At 39.4% G+C, this 24,412-nt stretch overlaps 1 protein-coding gene across 2 annotated transcripts in view; it reads left to right on the forward strand.

Moving 5' to 3' along the window:
• astn2 (astrotactin 2) overlaps positions 1–24,412 on the forward strand; it is a 382,265-nt gene that overhangs the window by 208,286 nt on the left and 149,567 nt on the right. For both annotated transcript variants that reach the window (XM_084745505.1, XM_084745506.1), the window contains exons 8-10: positions 4,629–4,713; positions 6,486–6,560; positions 11,363–11,500. In XM_084745505.1, coding sequence (XP_084601631.1) covers positions 4,629–4,713; positions 6,486–6,560; positions 11,363–11,500 — 298 coding nt within the window. The remainder of the gene's footprint in view (positions 1–4,628; positions 4,714–6,485; positions 6,561–11,362; positions 11,501–24,412) is intronic.

The following is a 24,412-nucleotide window of genomic DNA, read 5'->3' on the forward strand; positions in this document are numbered from 1 at the left end:
CCTTCTGCTACTGTTGTTGCAGCCTGCATGCAGCATGTATGATACACTGTAAAACATCAACTTTTGGACATTGCCAACAAAGTATTAGCCCACATTTCATCACATGGCAGTTCAGAAAGAGTGACCAGCAGTAGAAGTGCCCTTTATCAAACACTTCTGACCATTCGGTTTTGAGAGATTTGGCAGTTATTAGGACCTTATATCATTTGTGCCTGGCCCACGGCAGCCTGATCAACTTTTCATGTGGCCTCCCTTGAAAAATAATTGCCCACCTGTGATCTGGCATAACATTAAATACATAGTATACAAGTTCTGTCACTCTTGCATTACCACAATAACAAAAGATGTAGCTTGGTGAAGTTGTGAATTAGTTTGGGATCATGGGAGTTCTCCACTTCGTTGTTCAACAGTCAATGAAATTATGCAGATGGAAATCTGATAAGATTCAGGCAGAAATCATGCTCATGGATGAGGCTGTTTTAAATGTTTTTAATAAAAGTTTATTCATGTCATGCTTTCCTCCTCAATATCTGACGTATCTCATGTTTTCCTGGAAGTTACAGCAACTAGCAGCTAGCAGGAAATGTAGCATTACTTGAATAAACTTCTAAATTTCTCTGGGTTTGAACATTGTGCAATTCTAATCTTTCTTCGTAATTTTCGTTTGAAAACGGGAATGAATCAACAGATGACCTACAGACAAAACACAGAAACATTTCATTTCTGAAACTTAACCAGGGGGTTGTTATTGCAAATCTTACTGAAGTTGCCACTTTAATCCTAACCAAGTCTAACCAAGTCTAACCGAGCGCCAACCATAATGGTGTAAGGTCAGAAAACGGTTTCATTTATGAAACATTGATTTGTTGTTAAATTGGAGGGCACTTACGAACAAAGCTGTCTTACAGACAAGGGCAGCTTGGAGGTCTGTGTCTCAGACTCCCATGAAAAATGCTGTTATGGAAGCAAAGAAAATGAAAGTTCTTTGATCAAATGATGAAAATAAAATCTCATCATTGATGCAACTATTATCCTGCAAACTCTAAGGTCTTCATTCAACTTCTATTAAAAAAAGGTCATTTGAATTTTGTTGGTGTTTACTCGCATCCACAATTTTTTAAAGTGAAGCCATTTCAGGAGCTCTTGCTCTTCATTTAGTGAGGGCAAATGAAATAGCCACAAGCAAATAAAAACATTTGTTGCTTCTCTCAGACTGAATCCTGGCGGTGCATCACTCCGCGAGTGATTCTTAAGGCTTTAAACTCAGCCAGTAAATTATTAAACACTAGGTGATAAAATGTGAATGGTGTTGCCTGGGTGGCCATTACACATTTTTCCAGTGTTATGCCTCCATATAGGTCAAGAGAAAGCAGTCAGTGGCATTTATTTTAGGAACACAGCTAATAGAAAAGTTGGTAAAGCTATCAGTGACTTAAGATTTCACGAATGCGTCCATCCACTTAAAAGGATTACACATGTATTATGAATATTTTATTTACCACATATGACACCTTAAAGAAATTCTATCTTTATGAAACTGGCAGAATTGGGTCACATAAAAGAAATACTAAGATATTAATAATATAATATTAAAATAAACATATAAATAACATATATAAATACATATCCATTGAGGAGCAGTAATCCAACAGTACAGGACGGCACAAATAGTTTGTGTGAGAGTTCTGTTTTTGTTTTGTTCTTTTTCCATTATTTATGGTGCTAAAAAATGATTTTTCCTGTTGAAAGTTGTGTAATTCACCGGAAAAAGGAAGATAAATATTGGCCAGACTATTTCTGCTTTATTTGAGAATCACATTACATGCTTTTTTTTGTGTTCAGAGGTATTTTCCACAAATAGAGCTAAAAGAAAATGGAAAAGTCAAAACTATAAAACGTGTAAGTGGTGTTAGACATATAATCCAACATGCTTTTAAAATGACAGTGCTTCATTTAAGGGCATGTACCTGAGGAGGAAACGCATCACATTTCCAGAAATCACCCTCTGGGCACAGTTAATAACCAGACGACATGACAGCACTGTCCATTGATCTGCATGTTACATTACAAACACCAATGCGTTGTTTATGTTTCCTCGCCAATAACAGCTGAGAATGGAGGCATTACGTTTTCCCTGCGTGCCGCTCTTGTGAACGCAATATTTCAAGAATGTCTTGACAGAATTTCTTGAGGCTTGGTACAAATTTCCACTCTGACATAAGGATGAACTGATGTGATTTTTGTGGTCAAAGTTGCTGTGACATTCTTGCAAATACGTTTAAAAAAAACCACCCAGACAGAATTTCTTGAAATTTGGCGTGAATGTCTGAAAGATGAGCTAATTAAATTTTGGTGGTCAGAGGTCAAGGTAACTGTGACATCACGTCCACACGGACAGGATTTCCTTCAAATCTGGTAGAAACTTCCATCTGGACTAAACGATGAATTGATTAGATTCTGGGGGTCAAAGTTAAAGGTCACTGTGACCCCACAAAACATGTTTTTGGGCATAACTCAAGAATTTATATGCAATTGCAACAAAATTTCACACAAATATCTAAGAGGATAAAATGATGATTAGATGGCATTTTATATCCAAAAGGTCAAAGGTCATCTTAACTCTGACATCATAATATTCTGCAAAACACTTGAAGCTCTTTTCTGTAAAAAACAGTCCCTAAGAGAAGAAGCATACAAAAATATTAATATCATTAATACTTTTAATTAAATGTGTACAAAAACTCCACTACACATATTAAATGAGTCAGACATGGATGGATTGGTGGATGCATACAACCGCAAGGCGGTAAAATCTAGTTTTAAATTTAATAGCTAGCTTGTGAGGCAGCACCGCCAGCAGCCAGACAGCAGCCTGACTGGCAGCCTCCTCTACCAAAACAGCCGTCTGTGTTTCTCTACCGGTTCTGCAGCGGGAGCCGTCCAGCCGAGTGTGGAGAGCTGAGCGGAGATCTTGTACCGTGACACCAAACTCTCAAGGACAAAAATATCTCCGGGAGGATGATAAAGACTTATAGTGATAGTGGGAGCAAACAGAAACCCCAGATTTTAGCCGGTGGAAGCCATGTCACCGGACACCAGGCAGCGCCAGTGTGTTTGCAAATAAGCAAATGTTCACATAAAGAGTGCTGACTGATGAACTTAGAGCTTAAACCTTTACATGGAACAAATGAACTGTTATGGACAGGGTCAGCAACAAAAGGTAATTTAGCCCCTTAAAAAAAGGTCCACCAAAGTGTTTGCTGTAGCTAGAATAGTTTTACCGCTGGACTTTGCCAGGAGACAGCCTTCTCTGATCTGGAACTGGCATTTTATAAGCCAAACATCGCTCATTCCAAACCAACAAAATCAGTAATTTTAGTCACATAATACACAAACAAATTAAAAGATTGGGGCAGCGGTAGACTGGTAAAATTATTGATTTTTTTTCTATGGAGTTTTGTAGGTTTGGAGAGAGTAAAACTTGAAGAAGCAGAAGAAGAAGAAGGCAAACCCTGAGAGGAAATTACATTTTTCACTCTGTTGCTATTTTGCACATACTGAACATACACAGGCCTGAAATACACTCACCTATAGACATGTATCGGAGAGATAAGGCTGCATACACACATATATATACATATAGTCAGACGCCCCGAGGTTAGGTTAGGTTAGATTCAATGCCTTGCTCAAGGGCACCTTGGCAGTGCCAAGGAGGTGAACTGGCATCTCTCCAACTACCTTTCCTCACTCCACGCTTTGTTCCGTGCGGGACTTGAACCGCCAACCCTTCAGTTCCCAAGCAGAAAGTATGCCTTCTTCCTCTTCTTCCTTTTCAAATATCACTCTCTCTAAACCAACCACACTCCATAGAAAGAAAAACAATAATTTTACCTGTTTATTTGTTTGTGTATTGTGTGACTAAAATTACTGATTTTGTTGGTGGTCTGGACTGAGCTACCACGCCACATCTGGCTTATATAATGTCAGAAAAGGCTGCTTATTGGTAACATGGTTGAAATATCCTAAATACAGTGTACACTTAAACTGGTATTGCATTTTTTTTGGTGGACTGTTTTTATTTGGCTAAAATACCTTTTGTTGCAGACCCTGTCCACAGCAGTTTCTTACTTAGCTTTCATGCTAATAACACTGTCTGCTTCTCTAACTTGTGGCATGTTGACTGGCATCTACAGCAGGCAATACACTGATTATCAATAAGTATCATTATCATACAACCCCACATCAAATAACCAAACTATCCCTCTATTTAAGAGTTTTTGTGTTTATGCTTGCAGTATTATAGGAGAAAAATCAATAGTGGAATCATGCAGCTTCATCCTGGTGGTTTAAAGATGAACAATCCAAGAAAATGATTGCTAAGTTTCATAAAACATTTCAGGAAACAGCCCTGCTAATGGTACTAATGTCTTTGAAAACATACCCCAGATTTGTTTGTTGGAGGGAATTAGCTGGAAAATTAGGCAGCATAGCAACTGCTTATTTAAATAAATCTCTAATGAATGAGCAGGCCAGGGTCACTTACATGGTAATTTATTCATCTACTGAGGATAAATAAATATCTGCCACTCTGCCCCCCCACCCTCTCCTCTTGTTCTTGTCTGTCGCAGGAGAATGCAGCTGTCATGAGGGTTATTCCCCCGATCCCGTGCATAAGCACCTCTGTGTTCGCAGCGACTGGGGTCGAAACGAAGGGTAAGTCCTGCCTGATCCGTCCGCTCATATCTGAAAAAACTCGCTCGTACTCAAACAACCTCGCGGCTGGTCTCGCGGCCCCCGCTCCCAACTGCATTAGTGCACGGTATTAACTTTACATGAAACACAGGTGGATTGTTCGCCGTGATGGATTAGCTGGATGGAGAAAGTTTCAAGTCTCTCCAAGTCCTCAGAGTATCAAAATGAATAGAAACCAATGTAGAAAATCAATCTAATAACTTACTGTACACCTTTAAAAATTGTCACCCGTATTGTAAAATATAGGCAATTTGTAGTTAATGGGCTAAAACATGCAAATGTACCTGGGCCGTCTTTTAACTTGAGGGAGTAGACTTTGAAGAGGTAATCAGAAGTGTAGATAGAAGGAAAAAGCAGGAGGGACGTTAGAGTGTAATGAAACAAAACAGCAGGGGAAGGTCAGAGAGTGAAAAAGACAAATAAATAGAGAACAACAACACAAAAAAAAAACCCACATAAAGATAAATAGGGGAAATTGATGTGATGGCGATAGAAAATAAGTCACACGAGCCCTCTCTCTGACTCTGACCTTGTTTGACAGTTAGCTGGCTCGCCCAATCGTTGGTTCAATTAAAAGGTCCCACATTGTTATTCAACCCCACCTGTCATCTGCTGGATTCAGTCCAGTCACAGATCAGATTCCCCGTCACCGTCCTGACAGCGTAATAGCTGACAGAGTGTAATCTTTGCCGTATGAAAACGCATCTTTTGATCAAGGAATGTTAGTTTTGACCTTGTGTTTCGGTTCTGTTTGGTGTGTTGTGATCATCCTAGATTTTTTTTTTTTGCTTTATTTTAAAGTATAATCGTAAGATGTCACAAGCCATACTTTGTATGAAATTAGACAAAAACTGTGAATAATATGTTCTTTTTTAGACATTAAACAAACACAGCAGTACCCTAATTAGACACCCAGCTGTGCACTAATAAGACATAACAAGCTGTACACTTTTAGACCCTTATTAGAGAGGGTAAGCTGGGACACATTACAACAGAACTGCACCGTAAACTAAAGTGAACTCACATATCTGCATTTAAAAACAATATGTGAACCAGATCTACCAAGTAAAGGCCAGAATTATAGAAGCATTGTAATAATGTCGGCAGAGGGAACTTTTTTCTTTTCTGTAAAAGCAACATCTTAGCTTAGCTAACATTTCCTAATTAGCTAGGCAATGTTAGCGTAATGCTAGTCAGCTGCCTAGCTAATGATTGGTGTAGAATAGCTAGCTGGTTTCCTGGCGTTTTGGTAACATAAGGTGATTTAAGGCGTGAATATATGTGGCTTTTTGAGGTCACGCTGCTACGTCTTTTACTCATCTGTTTTTCCGACATAGACAGGCGTAGCTCATAGCATATTTAAGTACAAAAAACAGGAAAAGAGAAGGTCGACTGAGGTACCAGTCGCTCAACTGTCATTGGAGCACAGAGCAAAAAAGGGCGGGACTTGGGAAGGGTCAAATGTATAGGACCAGCCAAAGACAGTGTGTCTCAAGTAGCAGCTATTTCAATTTAGTTTACAATACATGTCTGTTATAATGCGTCCCTAATACAGTATCTCATTAGATTATAATGATCATCTGATAAAGAACATATTAACTCTATAGCTTTTATGTCTTATTGATGTACTTAAAGTGTGAACAAACGTTTTAATGTAATTCTGGAAGTTATACTTGATTTTTTAAAATATATTTCTGTCTTCGACTTGATGTTCTCTCCTCTTTGTCCTCAAGTCCCTGGCCGTACGCTAACTTGGAGAAAGGCTATGACCTAGTTACAGGACAACAGGCCCCAGAGAGGATCTTCAGGTGAGTCCTTCACTTCTGGTGCATCTCCCGAGTGCATGACGTCTGCCGGCCATCTGTGACTGTGTGGACGCACAGTGGGATGATGGTGGTGTTCTCAGCGTGTGTGTGTGTGTGTGTGTGTGTGTGTGTGTGTGTGTGTGTGTGTGTGTGTGTGTGTGTGCATGTGTGTGTGTGATGGAGCATACAGATGAGCAGCCGGCAGATTCACATAGACACAGTTGGATGGACACACAAATACACCTTGTGCTGGGGTGAAGTCTTACCCGTGGGCTCTTATGTGGAGAGATAGCCCAAGGGGCAGTCCTGGATGGACTCCATTTAAATGCTTTTACTGCCATTTTTGTTACACTTCTCATTCTTGATGGGGTCATTGTGTCTGACATTTTTTCAAGAAGTGCAAGACTCAAAGGACCCAGTCGGCATCACCTAGCTGTTCTTTTCAAAATGATTCACAATACCATCATATTTTTTTATGTTACTTTATGTTTTCGTACCATTAAAAAGTCCAGATCATCCTGACCTAGTGTGTTCCATGCACTTTCAAGCAAAAATGTTTTTAAAGATATTTTTGGGGACATTTTTACTGTTACTGCACAGTATGAGAGTGAAGAGGCAGACGTTAAATGCAGGGAGGGAGATGTGGGTTTGACGTGCACCGAGGGTCCCCAGCTGGAACCCAACCGCCAAAGTTGTGGTTATGTGGCGCCGCCACCATTTGGCTACCGAGGCGCTCCAGGGAAAATCTTTTTTTGTGCCAACAAAAAACTCAGTTTTGTTGATGACAAGTATACAGCTTTGTAGATAGCCCTTCCAACTAGAGGTGAATAACTGCTGCATAACATTAGTGCATTCCATCACTAATGTTATGCAGCAGTTGGAGACTTTTTCATGAAATCCTAAATTGCAGTGCATTACCTGGAATAGTAACTTTGGCGTTGCCTTGTAACCTGATAGCAGTCATAATTATCTATATACATGCACCATTTTTGTATATACATCTTTGAAAAGCTGCTGTAGTCATTTATTTGTTCGTTTTTATTTAGCTGTGTATCTTAAGTGAGTTGGAGACTGGCCTTCATGCTCAGCACCGCTCCAGTCTGTTGGTAGGAAGAGTTCTTTGTCTCGCTCCTCTTCACACTGACCTTGCAGTTAGCTTCTCAGCATGAGTCCATGGTGAGGTACGAAGTCCACAATCTTCTGTTCTGCACAAAAACACATTCCATCTTTCAGCTGTCCAACGCCTGTTAAAAGCACCACTCAGATGGTGCCAGCAGACACACACACACATTCACACAAAGGCAGCAACCAAATCTACTGCTTGGTTGAAGCGCTGTGCCGGTTCAGAGTTTGAAAGATGAAATGACAACTGCATACACAGACACACACACAAACAGCTACAGCAGAGCACAGATACTTTCAGCCGTGTACACACTCATACAGATAGCAGACAAAGTGAGTAAAGATGCAGCAACCAAGTGGAAACCCTCACCGGGTTCCTGTTGGAAGGTTTCTATATCAGTGCTGTATAGGGGAGGACAGGAGAAAAGACTGCAGTGCTCTTCAGATGGACAGAATCAGTCCTATGGCAGTGAAAAGAGGAGCTTAATCATAACAGGGATTGGATTCACAGATGGGGAGCTTTGGAGGAAAACAGTGCTGGCTCTCAGTTTTGCCTTGAAGCTATAGAAAAATGAGAAAATGAGCATCTTAGGTTGCACTTTATTGTACAGTACACTAAAGAGCTGTATTTTATATTAGACGAAAACTAAAAATATTTTTTCTTTATCAGACAGTATTAGACCCTTTATAAGGCCCTTATTAGACTTTCTTAAAGGTTTATTACACATTACAACAGAACTTTGTGTTACAGTTTTGTTGTATTACCTTCTAATAGAGTCTAATAAGGGTCTAACAGTGGAGAATAATACACTTTAGCTTACAGTACAGTTCTATTGTTATGTGTTCCTGCTAAGGGTGATAACAACTAATCAATGATTGATTAATCATCATGAAGAATTTGATCGATTGAGTAATATTTAATTGCTGTTCTATCAAAGAAAGATCTGAAATACAACAGTGATTATTTTTCTGACCGTGCTGCACATATTTTCAGATGTTCACGTGTATGTATTTAAAATGTTGGCTGTGATGTCTTCAGATGTCCTCTTTTGTCCAATCAACAGTTCAAAACCCAGCGACTCTACATTTACTGGCATAAATGACAAAGAAAAGAAGCAAATCCTCACATTTAAGAAGCTGCAACCAGCAAACGTTTGATATGTTTGCTTGAAAAAATGACTGAAATGATTTATCCATTATGAAAATAGTTTGCAACTAATGTTTCACAGTTGAGTCAATTCTTTTCATGATTGAAAACCATTTGTTGGTGCCGAAAGTTCTGCAAAGCCAAGTAGGTGAGCCTTTACCGATAATTGATTGAGGAAAGTCCTTACAATTTTGCAACCCTAGTTCCTACTTGCCCTCCAGTAAAGTCTATCAGGGGTCTAACTGTGGGAAACAACACACTTTAGTTTACATTACAGTTCTGTTGTAACGTGTCCCTAATTGTCTTCTAATAAAGTGTCATACGAAGGGTTATGATTTGTTGTTTTTGTTTAACTTGACACAAAGTTCAGCTTGTTGCGTCTCATTAGTGTAGTGTAAAGTACAGTGGGACCATGTCTTGTGATGTGAAGGCACGAGGGTTACATAAAGAATGGCTGCATGCATTAAAAGTAAGACTGTAAATGTTAATAATAAAGAGATTTTGAAGTCAGATTTGGTTTGACTTGTCATATAGTGAGGGGAGGTCAGAATCAGTGCAATGTATTCAGTTGTTCTGATGCTATTTGCTATACTGGCAGCGGCGTTTTTTAATGCTGAGGTTTGGCAGCAAAGAAAACAGGGTGTTCCAGTAATCAGGTCGTATACGGCACGTTTGACAGGTTGGATGTCAGCAACATTAACAGTGGATAAACTTACACGTTGTTGAAAAAAATGCTATTTTGTGATATATTTTTATGTGGGAGTCGAAGAGTTTTATTAAATGTAATGCCAAGATTTTAGACAAGCGAAGGTATTCAGGCTTGTTTTTTTGGGGTTTCTAGGAATTTGTAGTCCTGTCGCCCACCTGCTCAGATACTTTAAAAGCACACGGTGCAAAGCACAGCCATGTTCTGTGCTATTTGCGAGGCTTTACCAGGTGTTGTTATTCCCAAGCGACACGACTAGGCGCGCTGCGGGGTGTCCTCCTGAGAATATTAATCTTTGCTTGGGAGAGGCATGTCTGGCAAAAACCAAATTATTTTGTGCACCATTTTGAACAATGGTCATCAACACACATGTCACACACATATTAAACCATCGTGCTGCAGGGAATATTTCATTTGAAGAGAGGGGAAATTGTTTTCTTTTTGAATTGGTTATAATGAAAAAAAAAAGCCAGACCACCACAGCTACTAATGTATTTCTTCAAGTCCAATTCCGTTTCCAACTGCGCCATAGCTGTACCCCATGTGAATACCAATTAAAGCTGTTGCCACACAGGAGCTGCTGACATCATGAGCTGGCAATTATTGACTAAAGGGCTGAACAACTTTCTTTCACTGTAACGTGACTGTATTGATCCTGTCTTTATAGCTAATAAAATATGATTACATGAGTACTGGCTATGACTGCTTTTGTTGCAGAAATGAACAAAAACCCTTTAAAGACTGTGTAGAGAAAATTGAGAGAGATTTATACAGTACATGTTCTCACTGTTGGTCACTATTTTTATGGTAAGAATGGTTTGGGCAGGTCTTCAATCATGTCGCAATGACGCAATGTACTGACGTACATACATATCCTGACGCTAAATAAACCAGAGTACATTAGCATTTAGCGTTAGCACTACAAGTGATGAGAAGACCGGTTCTTTAAAGTGAACTGTGAACCCAACGTAACTTTAGCGACTCTTTCACTTCAATCCAAATCAGCCAGCTTCTGTTTAATTCAGGTCCAACGACCCGACGCTGTAGAAAAAAAAAAAAAATTATCATTCTGTCGCAGTTTGAGAGCAGCGAGTTGATTGTCGGGTAGCTAACTCTCCTCTGGCTCCGGTGGCTCAAACATGTCGGTACAAGTCCAATAAAGCTGCTAGATGAAGCATCCATTTTTCAGGTCATAGCGGTATTAGACACTTGAGACAGCGGTGCGAGACGCGCCCCAAGCCTTTCACTGCGTTTTAATCATTTAAATTTGGCCGGGTGGTTATTACCACTTTTTTTTTTCTGTGGTCTGAAAAACTCAGAACACATTTATTCTCATTTTACGCTGACTTTAAAAATTGTGCATCACTTCAACGTGAACTCCATGATTCAGAAACATATTTGTATATTGATTTTAATCTTGTATATCACAAAATATGTAAAATTACAAGGCATATTTCTATGAGAAGACCCCAAATGGTCCAGACTCTCATCTATTTGTGCCCCAGACGCTCTCCAAATCAATATCACTTTGCCTTATCTGGACTTTCTCATTACCCAGAATTCAAGGAATAAATGCAACAAAGACCATACTGCCTATTATATGTATTAGCCTCAATATATAAAATTATACCATATACCAGCAATAAAGGATTTTCTGCTCTCTATGTCAAGCCTAACCACCCATCTTTTAAGCCTACATTTTCCGTTCTCTGATTCCTGTCCTAGTTTCAATGCATGCTTATGTACGTCCTCTGCAATATGTGTGTGTAATAACAAATAATGTGACAGAAGTTTGAGTGACATTTATGTCTTGTGGTTGTGCCAACACAGATCGTTCTACAGTCTGGGACAAGGCCTGTGGCTGCCAGTCAGCAAGAGCTTTGTGGTGCCACCAGTGGAGCTGTCAATCAACCCCATTGCCAGCTGTAAGACGGACGTGCTGGTTACTGAGGATCCGGGGGAGGTCAGGTCAGTCTGACTCGGTTCAGAGCGCCACACTTTCTCCACTACTGTATGCACATTTTTATTTTATTTTGAAAGGACCGAGCAAATACGGTTAAGCCTGTGTTTATGGAATTCTAAACCTCGGCTCTACAGCTTGAGCAACAAGATGAAGCTCCTTTGTTATGAGGATTGTGCAAGCTGAAATAATATATTCTTTTGCTTCAACTGTGACCTGTTTCCATGACACCAGCATCAGTGTTGATGCTGCTATTCCGAAATAAGTGCAGACATTCATTACATGTGACATTCCCATATGACTGTACATGTAACAGACATATGAGAATGTCACAGAGCTTCTTCATTACTTTTTGTCATGGCTGCCGTCTTAGTTATCATATAGTGTAGTCCAGTGTTCTATAACGGGTGGAACACTACACAAAATTCACAGTTTTGGGATCACAGTTTAGAATGCTTTTGGTACAGCATGGAAAAAAAAGGAGAAATAACAGTTTTGTCATTTATTTTTAAAAAAAACATTACCACCGGTCACTATTACTGTTGTTTTAACTGTTAATGCACAGGAAAGTTTTTCCACAGACAAACCCGACTTCAGTTGAACAGTGTCAGCACACAGTTTGACACTAGTCTTTGTCCATTTTCACTGAAACTAAACGAGAGATGACAGGGCGTGAACCTGGCTAACTGGGCTAAGCAGGCTAAGCTGACTAGCCTGCAACAGCTGATGCACAAGAACTAGTACATTGCAACATATTTGGTCAAACTCATGTTCTAAAACTAATGTTCCTGATCCAAACGTTTGCTACCAAATGGTTTGTGATGATTTATTTGACATGACATGAAGTATTAAAGATGATCGTATTGTATGTGCACGGAAAAACCTTAAAAGTATCACAAACATAAAACAGTTGTTGGCTTAATTTGCTTTAAAGAATTACTGGAACAGTTTAAAGCAGCTCAAATAGGATAAAAGGAAAATACCAATTAATCAGGTCATGAAATCCTCGGCACGTTTTAAAGATTTAGAGGACTAAAGTGACAGGCAAAGCCTTACAAAAACTTAACTTTGGGCTATGCAAACAGGGCTGTGAAAAGCAAATCCACACAGGAAAGTAGTGTCAACAAGGTTATGGATTTGGCAATCCCACAGTGCAATAGCAAAATATTGGCAAGATAACACTTGTGGGGTTTTTTTTCCCCTCATCCAGCCAGCCAGTAGGCGCTGGCATGCATCAGTGCAACCGAACATCACAAAACATGTCAGAGCATCAGCTGCAGATTAAAACAATCACCCATCTATGGAATCCAACTGACACCAGTCTGGGAAGTGACATTTAATTTGAAAACCAAATTGTCTGTCGTTGCTGCATAAAACATGATGCACTTGTTGTCACACGATGTAAAGGAAAGACTAGTGCTGTGGTACAATGTCTGCTTGTGAGTCACTGCAAACTATTGCTGTACCCTGCTACCGCATCACCATCTTTCAACAGGAATTATCAGAACACATGGCTGCACATAATGCACATTTATTAATACTGATCCAGTGATGCTTTTTTTTTTTTTTTTTTTTAATTAAAATACTGCTTTGGAGAAAATTATTCACACACACTGTGTGAATACTAGAAGCCTGGAACCAGTAGGGGTCCTTCTGAGAAATGTTAGTCTGCAAAAATGCATTAATCACACTGAAATTTCATGAAAAAAATCAATTTTCCTCCACATGCCTCAAGCAAATAATATTAAAATGTATTTTTAAACTCACAAGGCAACACATTCCCAAGAGTCCCTTAAAGGACCGTTGTGTAGGAATTAGTGGCATATTGCAGTGAGCTTGCAGATTGCAAACACGTCGCCTCACCCTCCCCTTCCTAGTGGAAGAGAACCTGCAGTGGTTGCAAAGCTTGGGAAAAACGCAAAAGGCCCTATCTAGAGCCAGTGTTTGGTTTGTCCATTCTGGGACACTGTGGAAAAATGGCAGACTCCATAGAAATGGACCCATTCCCTCTGTAGATATATATGTCTCACTCTAAAATAATTAAAACACAACATGTCTTATTTTCAGGTGATTATACACTAATGAAATCATATTGAAGAACACTATAAAGAAATACCCATAAATCTTATGCACTGTCCCTTTAATCTAAGACTATATAAAATATAAAATCACTTTCCTCCACTGCAAAAAGATAATTTGAAATACCTCTAAAGTGATTAAACACACATGTAAATTCTTCTGCTAAGGGTCTTTTTCACATTAAAACAATACAACAATGTTGTGAAGTAGCATGGAATCATGAGGTTTTTTTTTCACTTTTAAACACAATCTGGCATGACTCAGACAGTTATGCCATGGATGAGGAAATATTCAAGTTTTATTCACGTTACATTTAGTCACAGTTGTCTGCTTCCTTCCTCACTCTCTGACATATCCAAGGCATCCTGTGTTTTCCTGGAAGTTATAGCAACTAGCAACTAGCTAGCAATGGTTACCAGGAAACACACCGTTTTCATGAATAAATTAGAGATTTCTCTCATTTTTCTGAGAACATTTGGGTTCATGTTAGTACAACAAACAACAACAAGACTGTCTTTAGACATTTTAATGTGGAAAGGTTACATATCACAGGTTTAACTTAAATTCGTTCTCAATAACATGATGAGCGGTGATGGATCATGCTGTAAACACACTTGTTTCACCAAAGATGATTAAATGTCACAAAAAATACTTTTGCACAACCCAGTAGCAACCACTCAAAGCAATAAATTGTATTTCCTCTCCATTTAGACACCTTGGTATTCTTTTATATTTTAAGTGTATGACAATTCAGGATGTAAAATTGACACATTCTTTTTCAGGATTCAAGGCCCAATTTCAAGTAGCACACAAACGCACAAAGAGCTTTCCAGTTGGCAAAAAGGTAAATGACCGAATGAATGGCGACAGAGGCGATGAAGATTTTGCTCATGATGAAATATTGTCCTGTTCTTTTTTGTCTGGTCAAGTGTCTGCTGAATTAGGTTCATTGTTAACTTGTTGTGTCAACAGTGAAAATATTTAATGTCAAGGGTGCTCAAACTTCATTAAGAAAGGTATGTGAATTCACTTGAACAAACTGGTCTGTCTCTGGTTTAATATTTCTCCTCTCAGACTTATGTTGTATCTTTATTGTAGTATTAGTAGTAGTAGTATTTTTTTTTTTATGAATTATGGTGGCTTGCCTGCGTGAACCTGGTCTGACGGGCACCTGGAGTCGATGATCCCTGTGTTCTGGTGTTCACCAGCTTCAGTGAGCGCATTTAGGCTAATGAATACTCTCCTTTATGCATTTGAGTTCTATTCTCTTGACCAGTTTTCCTTTTTCTATGCAAACTTTGACAACGACACCCTGCTGCTTGCATTAGTGATAGCCTTCTTGCACCACTGAGCATGTGGCATTTCTGCCTTCACAGGTAAGGCGCCCAATTCAAAGAGAGAAAACATCCCTACGCTTTAAAATCAACACAACATGCACATTTGGAGAGTTCCCATAGTAAGTGTACTTTAGGAGTGATTCTAGTTAACCCCTGCCGATTGGAGTCACACTAAACATAGCTGATATAGTTTTAATGCTGCGACAAGTGCTTGTTGCATGATTGGAGCAGAGCAAGTGCCAGCACCCATACTGATCAAACAATTATACCAGAGGGAAATTTGATATAATTGAATACAACTAATATCATAAAGCTAAAAAAGATCATTGTCTGCACCTCAGTCACAATGTAAACATCATTCTAACACTGTGCAAAGTGTCTCATCATTCCAGCCTGTCATGAGCTGCACTGAAAATGTATAAAAATGTAATAAAAGCCACAACTTGTTCACCCTGTTTCTGTCTGGAAAGAGATACAGAAGTATCCACTGCCATAAGACCAGACTGCAGGCTGTAAGACTGCTTAATTCATCCTCAGCACTCAATGTAAATTAGTCAGGGTTTAGAGGACTAAAGTATAGTTTAATAGTTTTATTTTTTATCAATTCAACCAATCTATGTATATCTGCTGTATTTATTCAGCATTGTTTTTGTGAGTATCAAAAAGGAAACCATATCTTAATCTCACTATAAAACCGTTGTATAATAATAAATAAATCCACCTTGTGAAACACATTAATGCAGAACATGCACACTTTACCTGACTGGTAGATTTCTCAGAATCCTTTCCTCACCCAGCACTCCTGAGTGTTTTTGATACCAAAAAAAATTCAATAAACTAATTTGCAATTCAGAAAGCCTAAATCACAGTAATCAATGTCTAATGTGTATCATATAAATTGTTGTTGAAAATTACTTTCTCCCCTGCTGCAAAAAACTTTTCTCAGGCTCTATATGAAATTGCCTCAGGAGCAAAGAACTCCCAAGGCAATTGTACACATCTGCTAATTCTAACGTAAATGAGATTTCTGCGCGCCTCTTGATTAATTAGCCAAGGTATGTCACTTACTTTGAAAAGGGGTTGTAAACAGTGGTGAGCCAAAAAAAAACAAAAAAACACAGGACTTTTCAGTGCAGTTTCTAACCATGTATCCGCTACATGATCAGAATATCTGTGACTTAAATCGTGACAGATTGCAGTTTCTCCATCTAGCTAGGAGGTTAAGCAGTTATGTCAAAGCGGTTACATGTTTTGTGCGTTTTCTTTTTCCTGTCTTACGCTCAAGTGCCACAGTTATTGCAGGATGAATAGACCTCCGAGGGTTACATCACAACTGCAGGTGCAAATTGAGCACTTTAGCAGAGAGCAAGAAGGTTTTAGCTTTTGTGTGCAGAGGAGTTTTCCATTTGGGTTAAAGCAAGTTAAGCTGTTCGTCGCTGGAAGGACGTGCTGTCATGGAAGCAGCAAGCATGTCTGCTGTTTTCACTTTCTGAAATTACTCCAGCAATCTTTTTAAGAATGTCTCTCCATATGAGCTCCATTTAGAGATTTCCATTAAGCATTATTTAGTATTGTTAACTGCAAGTGACACTTAACGGCAACATGACATATCGCATATAACCGTTGTAACAGATAGAAACAAAGGCATCTTTCTTGTCTGCTGACATGAACTGAGCTGCTGAAACATTAATCACTCCTAAACAACATCACACCAGGAAATAAATGAGACCTTTGCTAACATGAAGGAGGAAATGCACATTGTATGACTGATTAAAAGCCCACTTCAGTTGGAATAATAAGTTAATGTTCTGTATTTGGTTAATGATTAGTTCCTGTAACATTGGAGGATCTGTCAGATCGTCATGAATAATGCAGACAACTCATTATCCAAAGCATTTTTGTGGAACAAAGTCCCGCGGGACCTTCTGGAGTTCCTGGCTGATGCACTTTCCCAAAGTGTTTATGCAGACATTGATGTAGTCAGTCAGTCATGATAGACATGTTGATGCGGGGGAGAGGTGAGATGCACCGTAGCGCTGTGGCATTTAAACAGATTCATCCCTGTGTCATTTCTGCCCGTCGGCTGACTGGCAGAACCCGGTGAAATTTATTCAATATGAAAAAGATAAGCGGGTGTCAAGGTAAGTGTCAGTTTAACTAAGCTCGGCTTTTGACTGAAGTTGTTTTGTCTCTTGATATCAACATCACCCAACCTCACATTGATCAGCAACCCTTGCCAACCCTCCCGATTTTCCCCGGAGACTCCCATTTGTCATTGCCCCCCTGCTTTCCTCCCGGGGTCACAATTCTCTCGTATCTCTCCCGACTTATGACGGATTTTCACACCTTTTTTTTTTTTTTACGTTATCAAAATCTGTTCCTGGCACTGTACAGCATGTATAAGCCCCACGTCTCACAGAAAAGAGCTGCTCGCACCCATTGTATCCACTTTTATGTAAGACAGAAAGAGAAATAGAAGAGAAAGAAATACTCAAGCAAATTGCAGACATCTTGGGAAGAAGAATTCTTTTAAAAGGAAATGGGCGTTATAACATACCCCTACAAAACTTTTTAAAAATATCCTATTGTGTTTTACAGCTAGAAGGCCAGTTATAGGCCATCTGCAGGAATCCATTTGTACACATATGATGTTTGCTAATTTAAAAGATAATTATGTTAAAAGTCCTGGTTTGTGGTGGATTTGTACTAGTTCAGTTTTGTAAACGCATAAGACACCCAAAAGTCAGGTAGGTGACATCATGACTTCCTCTCCCCACAAGCTAGCTTTAGCCACTGAAGCTACGATGCTTGCATGTTTTCGTACCGAGATGTCGTCACACAAGGAAGGAGTCTCGCTTGTTGCTTTGCTTCTTGAATGATAAAAGGACCAGGAGTCGCTGGATGAAACACATCAGGTAAGTTAACATTCACTGATCGGCTTCAGATAAAACTAAACTACAACAAACCTGCCACAAAGTTCTTTTCTTCTAACTTTATCTTTTAAATTAACCAACACCATATGTGTAATTCATGGCACAGTTCAAACAGGATCAAAAATTCATTTGTCTCTCGCCATGGACTATCGTTCCTAATTTTTCTGAAGTAAGGTCACACCAGAAGGAGAACGATTCGCCTCTCCATGTTTGAGGTCTCAAGGTTGGAAAGTATGTTGCCTCTTTTTAAATAAGCTTGTTTTAGAAATACACACACGGACAAATTCATGAGAGGACTGCACAGCTTTTTTGGGGCAATAAACCTGCACAAATGAGAAAAACTTTGCAATTAAATCGCATGTCAGGGTGCTCCGGTGCCATTTGCACATATTTAAATGAGGTAGTATGCATACCTTTGATGCAAAATTGTCCCTTTCCATGCAAGAAAAATCCAATTCACAAACACAAGTGCTAATATCCACACAGAGCGACAATTATTAGTGTCTACAGAGAGTTGATGGTAACTGAAGTCACGCCCAGACTTCTCTAGTGATCATTGCAGTAGTGATTGTAGCCAGGCGAAGCAGAAGCGCATCACTTATGCGCACAGATGGCGCAGACAGTAGAATACCTGATATTCGCCACAAGGAAATGAAACATAAAACCTGCTCCTGTGAGAAACGGAGACGATGATTACGAGCTCCAGCGTGGAGCAGAGAAGGAGAGAACGCAGCTCTCGCTGTGCTGAGAGGCATCAGGGAGAACGCACAGTTAAAACACCCCAAATAACCATCAGTCTGACAAAACACTCAACACAGAGTGAGTCAGAGAAAAAACAGAGACATCCTGCAGATACAGATGAACAAAGGAGCTGGGGGTGTTAATAAATAATTAGAATAGTTTTAATTAGAATAAGTTTATTTCAAATCAAACATCTTAAGACATAAGGTATTGTTTTTGCAGCTCTCCTTTTTTTTGTTTTTACTCAAATGTAGCTTAATAATATCATGTTTATGCTCCTTCAGTGCATTTTAAGAACCAATATTTGTGGTACCGCTACAGATAATTAGAGAACATTTAAATTCCAGGGCCACATGGATCAGCGAGGGCAAATGTCACTCAGCTGCAAAGGTTTTGTGAATATTTTGCGTGAATGGGACCTTGAGATAGGTCGGACAGCGGATGCAAATGATGTGCAATTAAAGGTGCTTCCAGGGGCCAGAAGCCATCATTTTTTTGCATTATCAGGTGCATGGTATATTTCCTGTTGTGAGTTTGGTTTTATTTGCCCATTGAAGTTTAAATTGTATGTATTTGTGGCTTGCGGCTTTGAAAAAAATACTTTTATCTAGTCTAGGGATTGATCCACAGACCTTGCTTTTGGGAGTGTTCAATAAGGACCGTTTTTTTTAATGGACTCGTTTTTACTTCTGTTTTTCTGCAGCCATTCATTCACAACACTGAAAAAATTTTATTTTATTTTTGCACGGCTATGCAAATCAGGCTAAGAGGGGCAGTGTTTCCTGAGATAAGCACAGTCAAGGCCAACCTTGACCACAGGTAGTCATGTTTTTTTTCTGGTTTACTCTGTAATTCCTTGAAAGAAAATGAATTTTGTTTAAAGATGCAACATTTAAAATGGAGAGACCTTTGATCCATCTGTTCTGATTGGCTAATCACTGAATGCAAATTTCAGTGCCCTGCTACACAAGGGTGAGGGTGCAGAGCATACCAGAGTGTTTGACATGTGTGGAATAGGACAGTGTCCCCCGGATTTCACTGACTGTATATCCTCTTGTTAATGTCTTCTTGATGTACAGCACATTATCAACCTGCTTGACTTAAAGGTTACTAAAAACACCATTTACCTGTAAAAGAAGTTAAAATTCTGCCGTAATGTGAAGCACAAGCTGTTATAAAGCTGTCAGGCTAAGATTTGCTCCCTTTATTCCCATTATATTTACACTTGAGTTACTTTGCCTGTATAGTCTGTGACATTTAAACCCTGACATTGTAGAGAAAGATTCATTTCAGCGAATGTCCATACTGTAACATAAGGTGCATTGAAATACAGGAAACATAAAAGGGATAAATGGGTCATATTAATAAAAGGAGAACCTGTGCTATTGCAGTGGTCAGCTCTGATTTATTATTGATTGTATGAAAGGAGTCATTTAAGACATTCAGTACATTCAGTATGTAACACATTTGAAATAGACTTTTATTCATTAATCAATTTATTTGTCTCTGTGCATTTCTTTGGTTGGGAAATGCAAGGTCATAAACACCGACCGAATTGGCCCGCAGTACAGATTTGCCTTGACAGTGACTTTTGTTCAAAGTAAACATTCACACTCTTTATAAGGTTTTCATTTAAAGGCGTGAGCCTGTATGGAATGCAAAGCGTAAAATAGGTTGTGCTGTTCTGCTGTGCACAGTGTTAACTGATAAACTGCAGCGTCACTGTTAGAATTCAGGCTGAAGCTTTTTTTTTTTGGTCGTCTTCTGAGAAACAAGGCGACATTGTTGTACCTTCAAGCCATTATTATAATGAATAAGATTTAAGCTTACTTTGCACTTGTACTATAAAAGTATTCCTGTTTCTGTTTACAACTGTAAAATGAGGAAATTCACATTGTTTAACTCTTTTATTTCCCCAAACATTTATTTTTTGACTTGTCATACAACTGTATTTTAAGAATTAGTTAGTGGTTTTTTTTGTCATTTTTATGACATTTTAATGCAAAGTTGACATTATTTGAGATGTCCTTGCCATGACAACTTGAGATTTACCAAGCAAATAATGTCTCTGTTATGACAACTCCACATTAACCAAGGCAGCATAATCTGTCATCTGTCTTTGTCACACCAACTTTACATTTTCAGACTTCAAGACAGTTTTTAGCTTCATGTTTTAACGTTATATTACTCTGTCATATGTGTTTGGTTTTGACACTGGCTGTCATGAAATCATTGTAAGCGTATCATGAATATGTTCCTTTAAAGTGGTACATTTTCGACTTGTAAGGAAGATGTCATTCTATTTTATTTCACTGGCAAGTGCTTTTTTAATGGTGTCATTAAATAATTTCCTGGGTTTCAACTAAAGTGGTACCATTTGGACATAAAGATGTCATTAAATGTTATAAGGCCAATATGATGACGAGATAGCACCAAGGTGATTTAGCTTATGGAGTTACCTGATGGACAGATAGCAGTTAGCTAGTGTTATTATTGTTAAAGTAGGCTAACCGTTGTCTGCTGCTGGTGTTAGCTAGTTAGCTCAATTAGCAGTGGAGGTAGTCACCAAGTTAGCTGACTCCGCCTTGGGGTGCCAGAACCCAAACCCGGTCTTCAAACGGTTAAAAGGTCTCATGACGACCAGTGTCAAAACCAACTACATACAATAGTATGATGTAATGTAACATAAAGCTAAGCAGTTTCTTCAAAAAAGAGAAAATTTACCGAATGATACTAAAAAAAAGTAATAAAACTTCATAGAAGCCTTTAGGTTCATGACATTGTTATGACAGTCTTCTGCATATCCCCTTAAATAAAGCATTAGCTACTTCTGTAAGTCGCAGTCCCACTAGCAACATTGAAATGGGAACACAGCTACGTGACAATCATGAGTCTCAGTCATAGCGCCACCTGGTGGAGACAGGAAGTGACATCAAACTTCTTTCTACAGTGTCCACAGCGAGTGAAAATTCAGAGGCTCGTTGACCAGTCGGCATGCAGCTATGGGGCTTCAGCAGCCCCTGACTGGCGCTGGGGTATGATGGCCCATCCCATGCTGCTTGCGGCTTTAATATCAGACTCATAATTCTGCTGCTTTGTCTTGAGCCAAAGTCAAAGTGTCAACAAACACTTCATGTATATCAGAATAAACAACTTCAGGCACTCTAAACTGTGCTCGAAGACTGCAGTTTTTGTCAATAAGGAACTGTTAATAACCCGGAGTAGCTGCTGTCACAGCACACTGGTGATTAATGACCTCACTCACTGTGATCAAGTGAACCATCAAAATGTGCCATTGCCAATAAAGCAATGCGACCGCAGGAAGTTGACACCCGGAAAAAACTAAGTACATAAATCCCTTTCCACTTACTCAGAATCTCCATCAAAAATGTTTTACTACTCTACACTCAAACCAAAGAACTGATGTATCAATCATTATTTTATCACTTAAGTTTACCTGCTTTTTTTTCCTCACACAAACTAGATTTTTTCCTCAGTGATTACAGCGAGCTTAAAGAAAATGCACTCTATTCAATGACGAAAGTGCTTGATGAGAGTCAGCATATTTGTGAGAAGCTGGAACAAGAGCATTAATCAAGTGCAGGGGCAGACCAATAACGGGCTCTGTAATCATGCTGGAGCAGCGCTCTAACTTTGGGCTGCGTCGCCTGGTCATTCATCATCTGGAAAAGCAAGAGGCAGAGAGGGAGATTAATAACAAGTACATTAGTCAGTGTTTAGATGCAGCCAATGTGCTTCTGGGTCAAGCAACAGAGTCTAAGTGCCAAAAGAGATGATCTTGATTAGCTAATGATTTGGAAAAGAAACACTGTCAGGAGTGTGTTGTTGATTTTGGTGACAAATAATTTATGGATTGTAACTGGATTAAAAATAGTTTATTTGTAGAGTGATGTACAGTATTCTGCACACCTATGGATCTGTTTTTAGGCTTCTGTTAATTAGAGGCAAACTTTCCTGGATACTTTACACACCCTGTGACATGATTTAATATGTTGCGCAGGATTTTAAGAAACTTTCCAGTGGTCTTTCTGAGCATTTTGTTTTCCCAATATTCCTACTTCTGGACTGTCTTGCAACGGGCATCTTGGGATTGATTGTTTTCTCATCTTCGACTCACTATTCCCCCTATTCAGACGGAGAGCCAGTTAGCATGCACCTCACAGCTGAGGCAACCCATTATTTTTGTCTGCCTCACCTTCCCACCCTCTGTTTTCCTCTGAATTAAGGAGTCATTTGTCAATGCTTTGAGTGCCTGCCAGGAAGAACTGATGCACAGAATGCCATGTGTTGTCTGTCTAATTCAGAAAAATTGAGTTGCCAAATAAAGAAAAGAAGAATAAGACATTGGAGACCCTGAGAACGAGGGAGACAGCGAATGCACATTTTTTTTTTAGATTTTGGTACAATACAATAAGAGAGCAATATTCCTTTGTGGCTGTGCTGAGCAAGGGCACAACCCAGAGGCAGTGACTGAACCACAGCAAGCAGGCTTGAAATCTAAATAAACAGACAAGAAATAAGTCTGAATATGAGTCTCGACTGCGACCTGACACCTCGCCAGACCTACTCTGCCTACATTTGAACATTTATATGAAGGGGTCACAGAAGTTCCAAACCAACTAGTTCTGAAAAAAGGTGGACAGTAAAACCCTCCAACAACAGGCTCACACTGACTTGTCATTTTTTATTACCCCTAACAAGAAGCGCAGGTCCTGGATAATGAAGCAAACATCATAAAAAATTAAGTACTTGCTATTTGTCTGGTTAATAGAGGTACATAAACCTAAATCCACTCTTTCCTAGCACTGCTTTAAAATCACAGAATGTGCAGTCAGGTTACAGGAACCATCTCTTTGCCCCCAGCTACTCTTATTTAAAATGTCTTATACACATACAGTATACACCCATTCTATTTTATAGTACATGTTGAGTGTATTAGGTATGCTATAGCTGTACAATCTCAAGTTCCTGTGAAGTCAAAATCATGTTTTTATTCATGTGTTGCACTATATATCACCTATACACTAGTATCTGGCCCAACAATGACAGAAAGTTGTTTTGTAGATTTTCTCAGGTGTTTTAAAGGAATTTCAGAGTTTGTATTTTCCTGTTTGTTTAACTGTTGGTGACTCATCCTGCACTTGGAGGCATTGCTAAATTTTAGGAGCCAAGCCCAGAGAGAAAACCACCTCCGTACTGTAGTCTCTTCCCTGTTGTTAAACTGGCCTGCGTTGGTCTCGAAGACTGTTTTGGGCCCTGTTTACGGGGAGCTCTTGGCACGGAAGGAGTCAGCTAACAGGACCGCTCCCCCTCCTGGCGTTATACCCACGGACCGCTTCAGGTGCGTGTTGGGTCGGGGGTGTAACACACGGCACTATTGGCTGCTGTAAGCAAGTCCCTCCCTTGCTGCCTGTTTTACAGGAAACACATTAGCAATAAGCACTGTGCTAGTCATTTAAAGGGGACTTTAATACCTGCATGTAACTACAGCAACTCAACTGTTACACAATCAACACATTTTTCAATGTTCATGGTGACTGATGCTTCCTACTCATGGTGGTGGAGAGTGCACCTCAGCTGTTTATAAATACTCTGCCCTCCCACTTAATAGGGTGCCCTCCACAGACAGTATTGGGTCTAGTGGATGGGTTGGTGTGAGAAAGGTCAAGTCCTTGGAGACCTGTATTAAAAACAAATACTATGGCTATTATCCCTACAAACACTACGGTTTTTGCTACAAGATTATACACAGTATACTCACAAATCAACCCAAGTAGGTAATGGGCCCAGTCAGCAAGAGTGTCCTGAT

The sequence above is a fragment of the Lutjanus erythropterus genome, chromosome 20 (genome assembly GCF_056507025.1).
Source record: "Lutjanus erythropterus isolate fLutEry1 chromosome 20, fLutEry1.hap2, whole genome shotgun sequence".
In the NCBI taxonomy this organism is placed as follows: Eukaryota; Metazoa; Chordata; class Actinopteri; order Lutjaniformes; family Lutjanidae; genus Lutjanus; species Lutjanus erythropterus.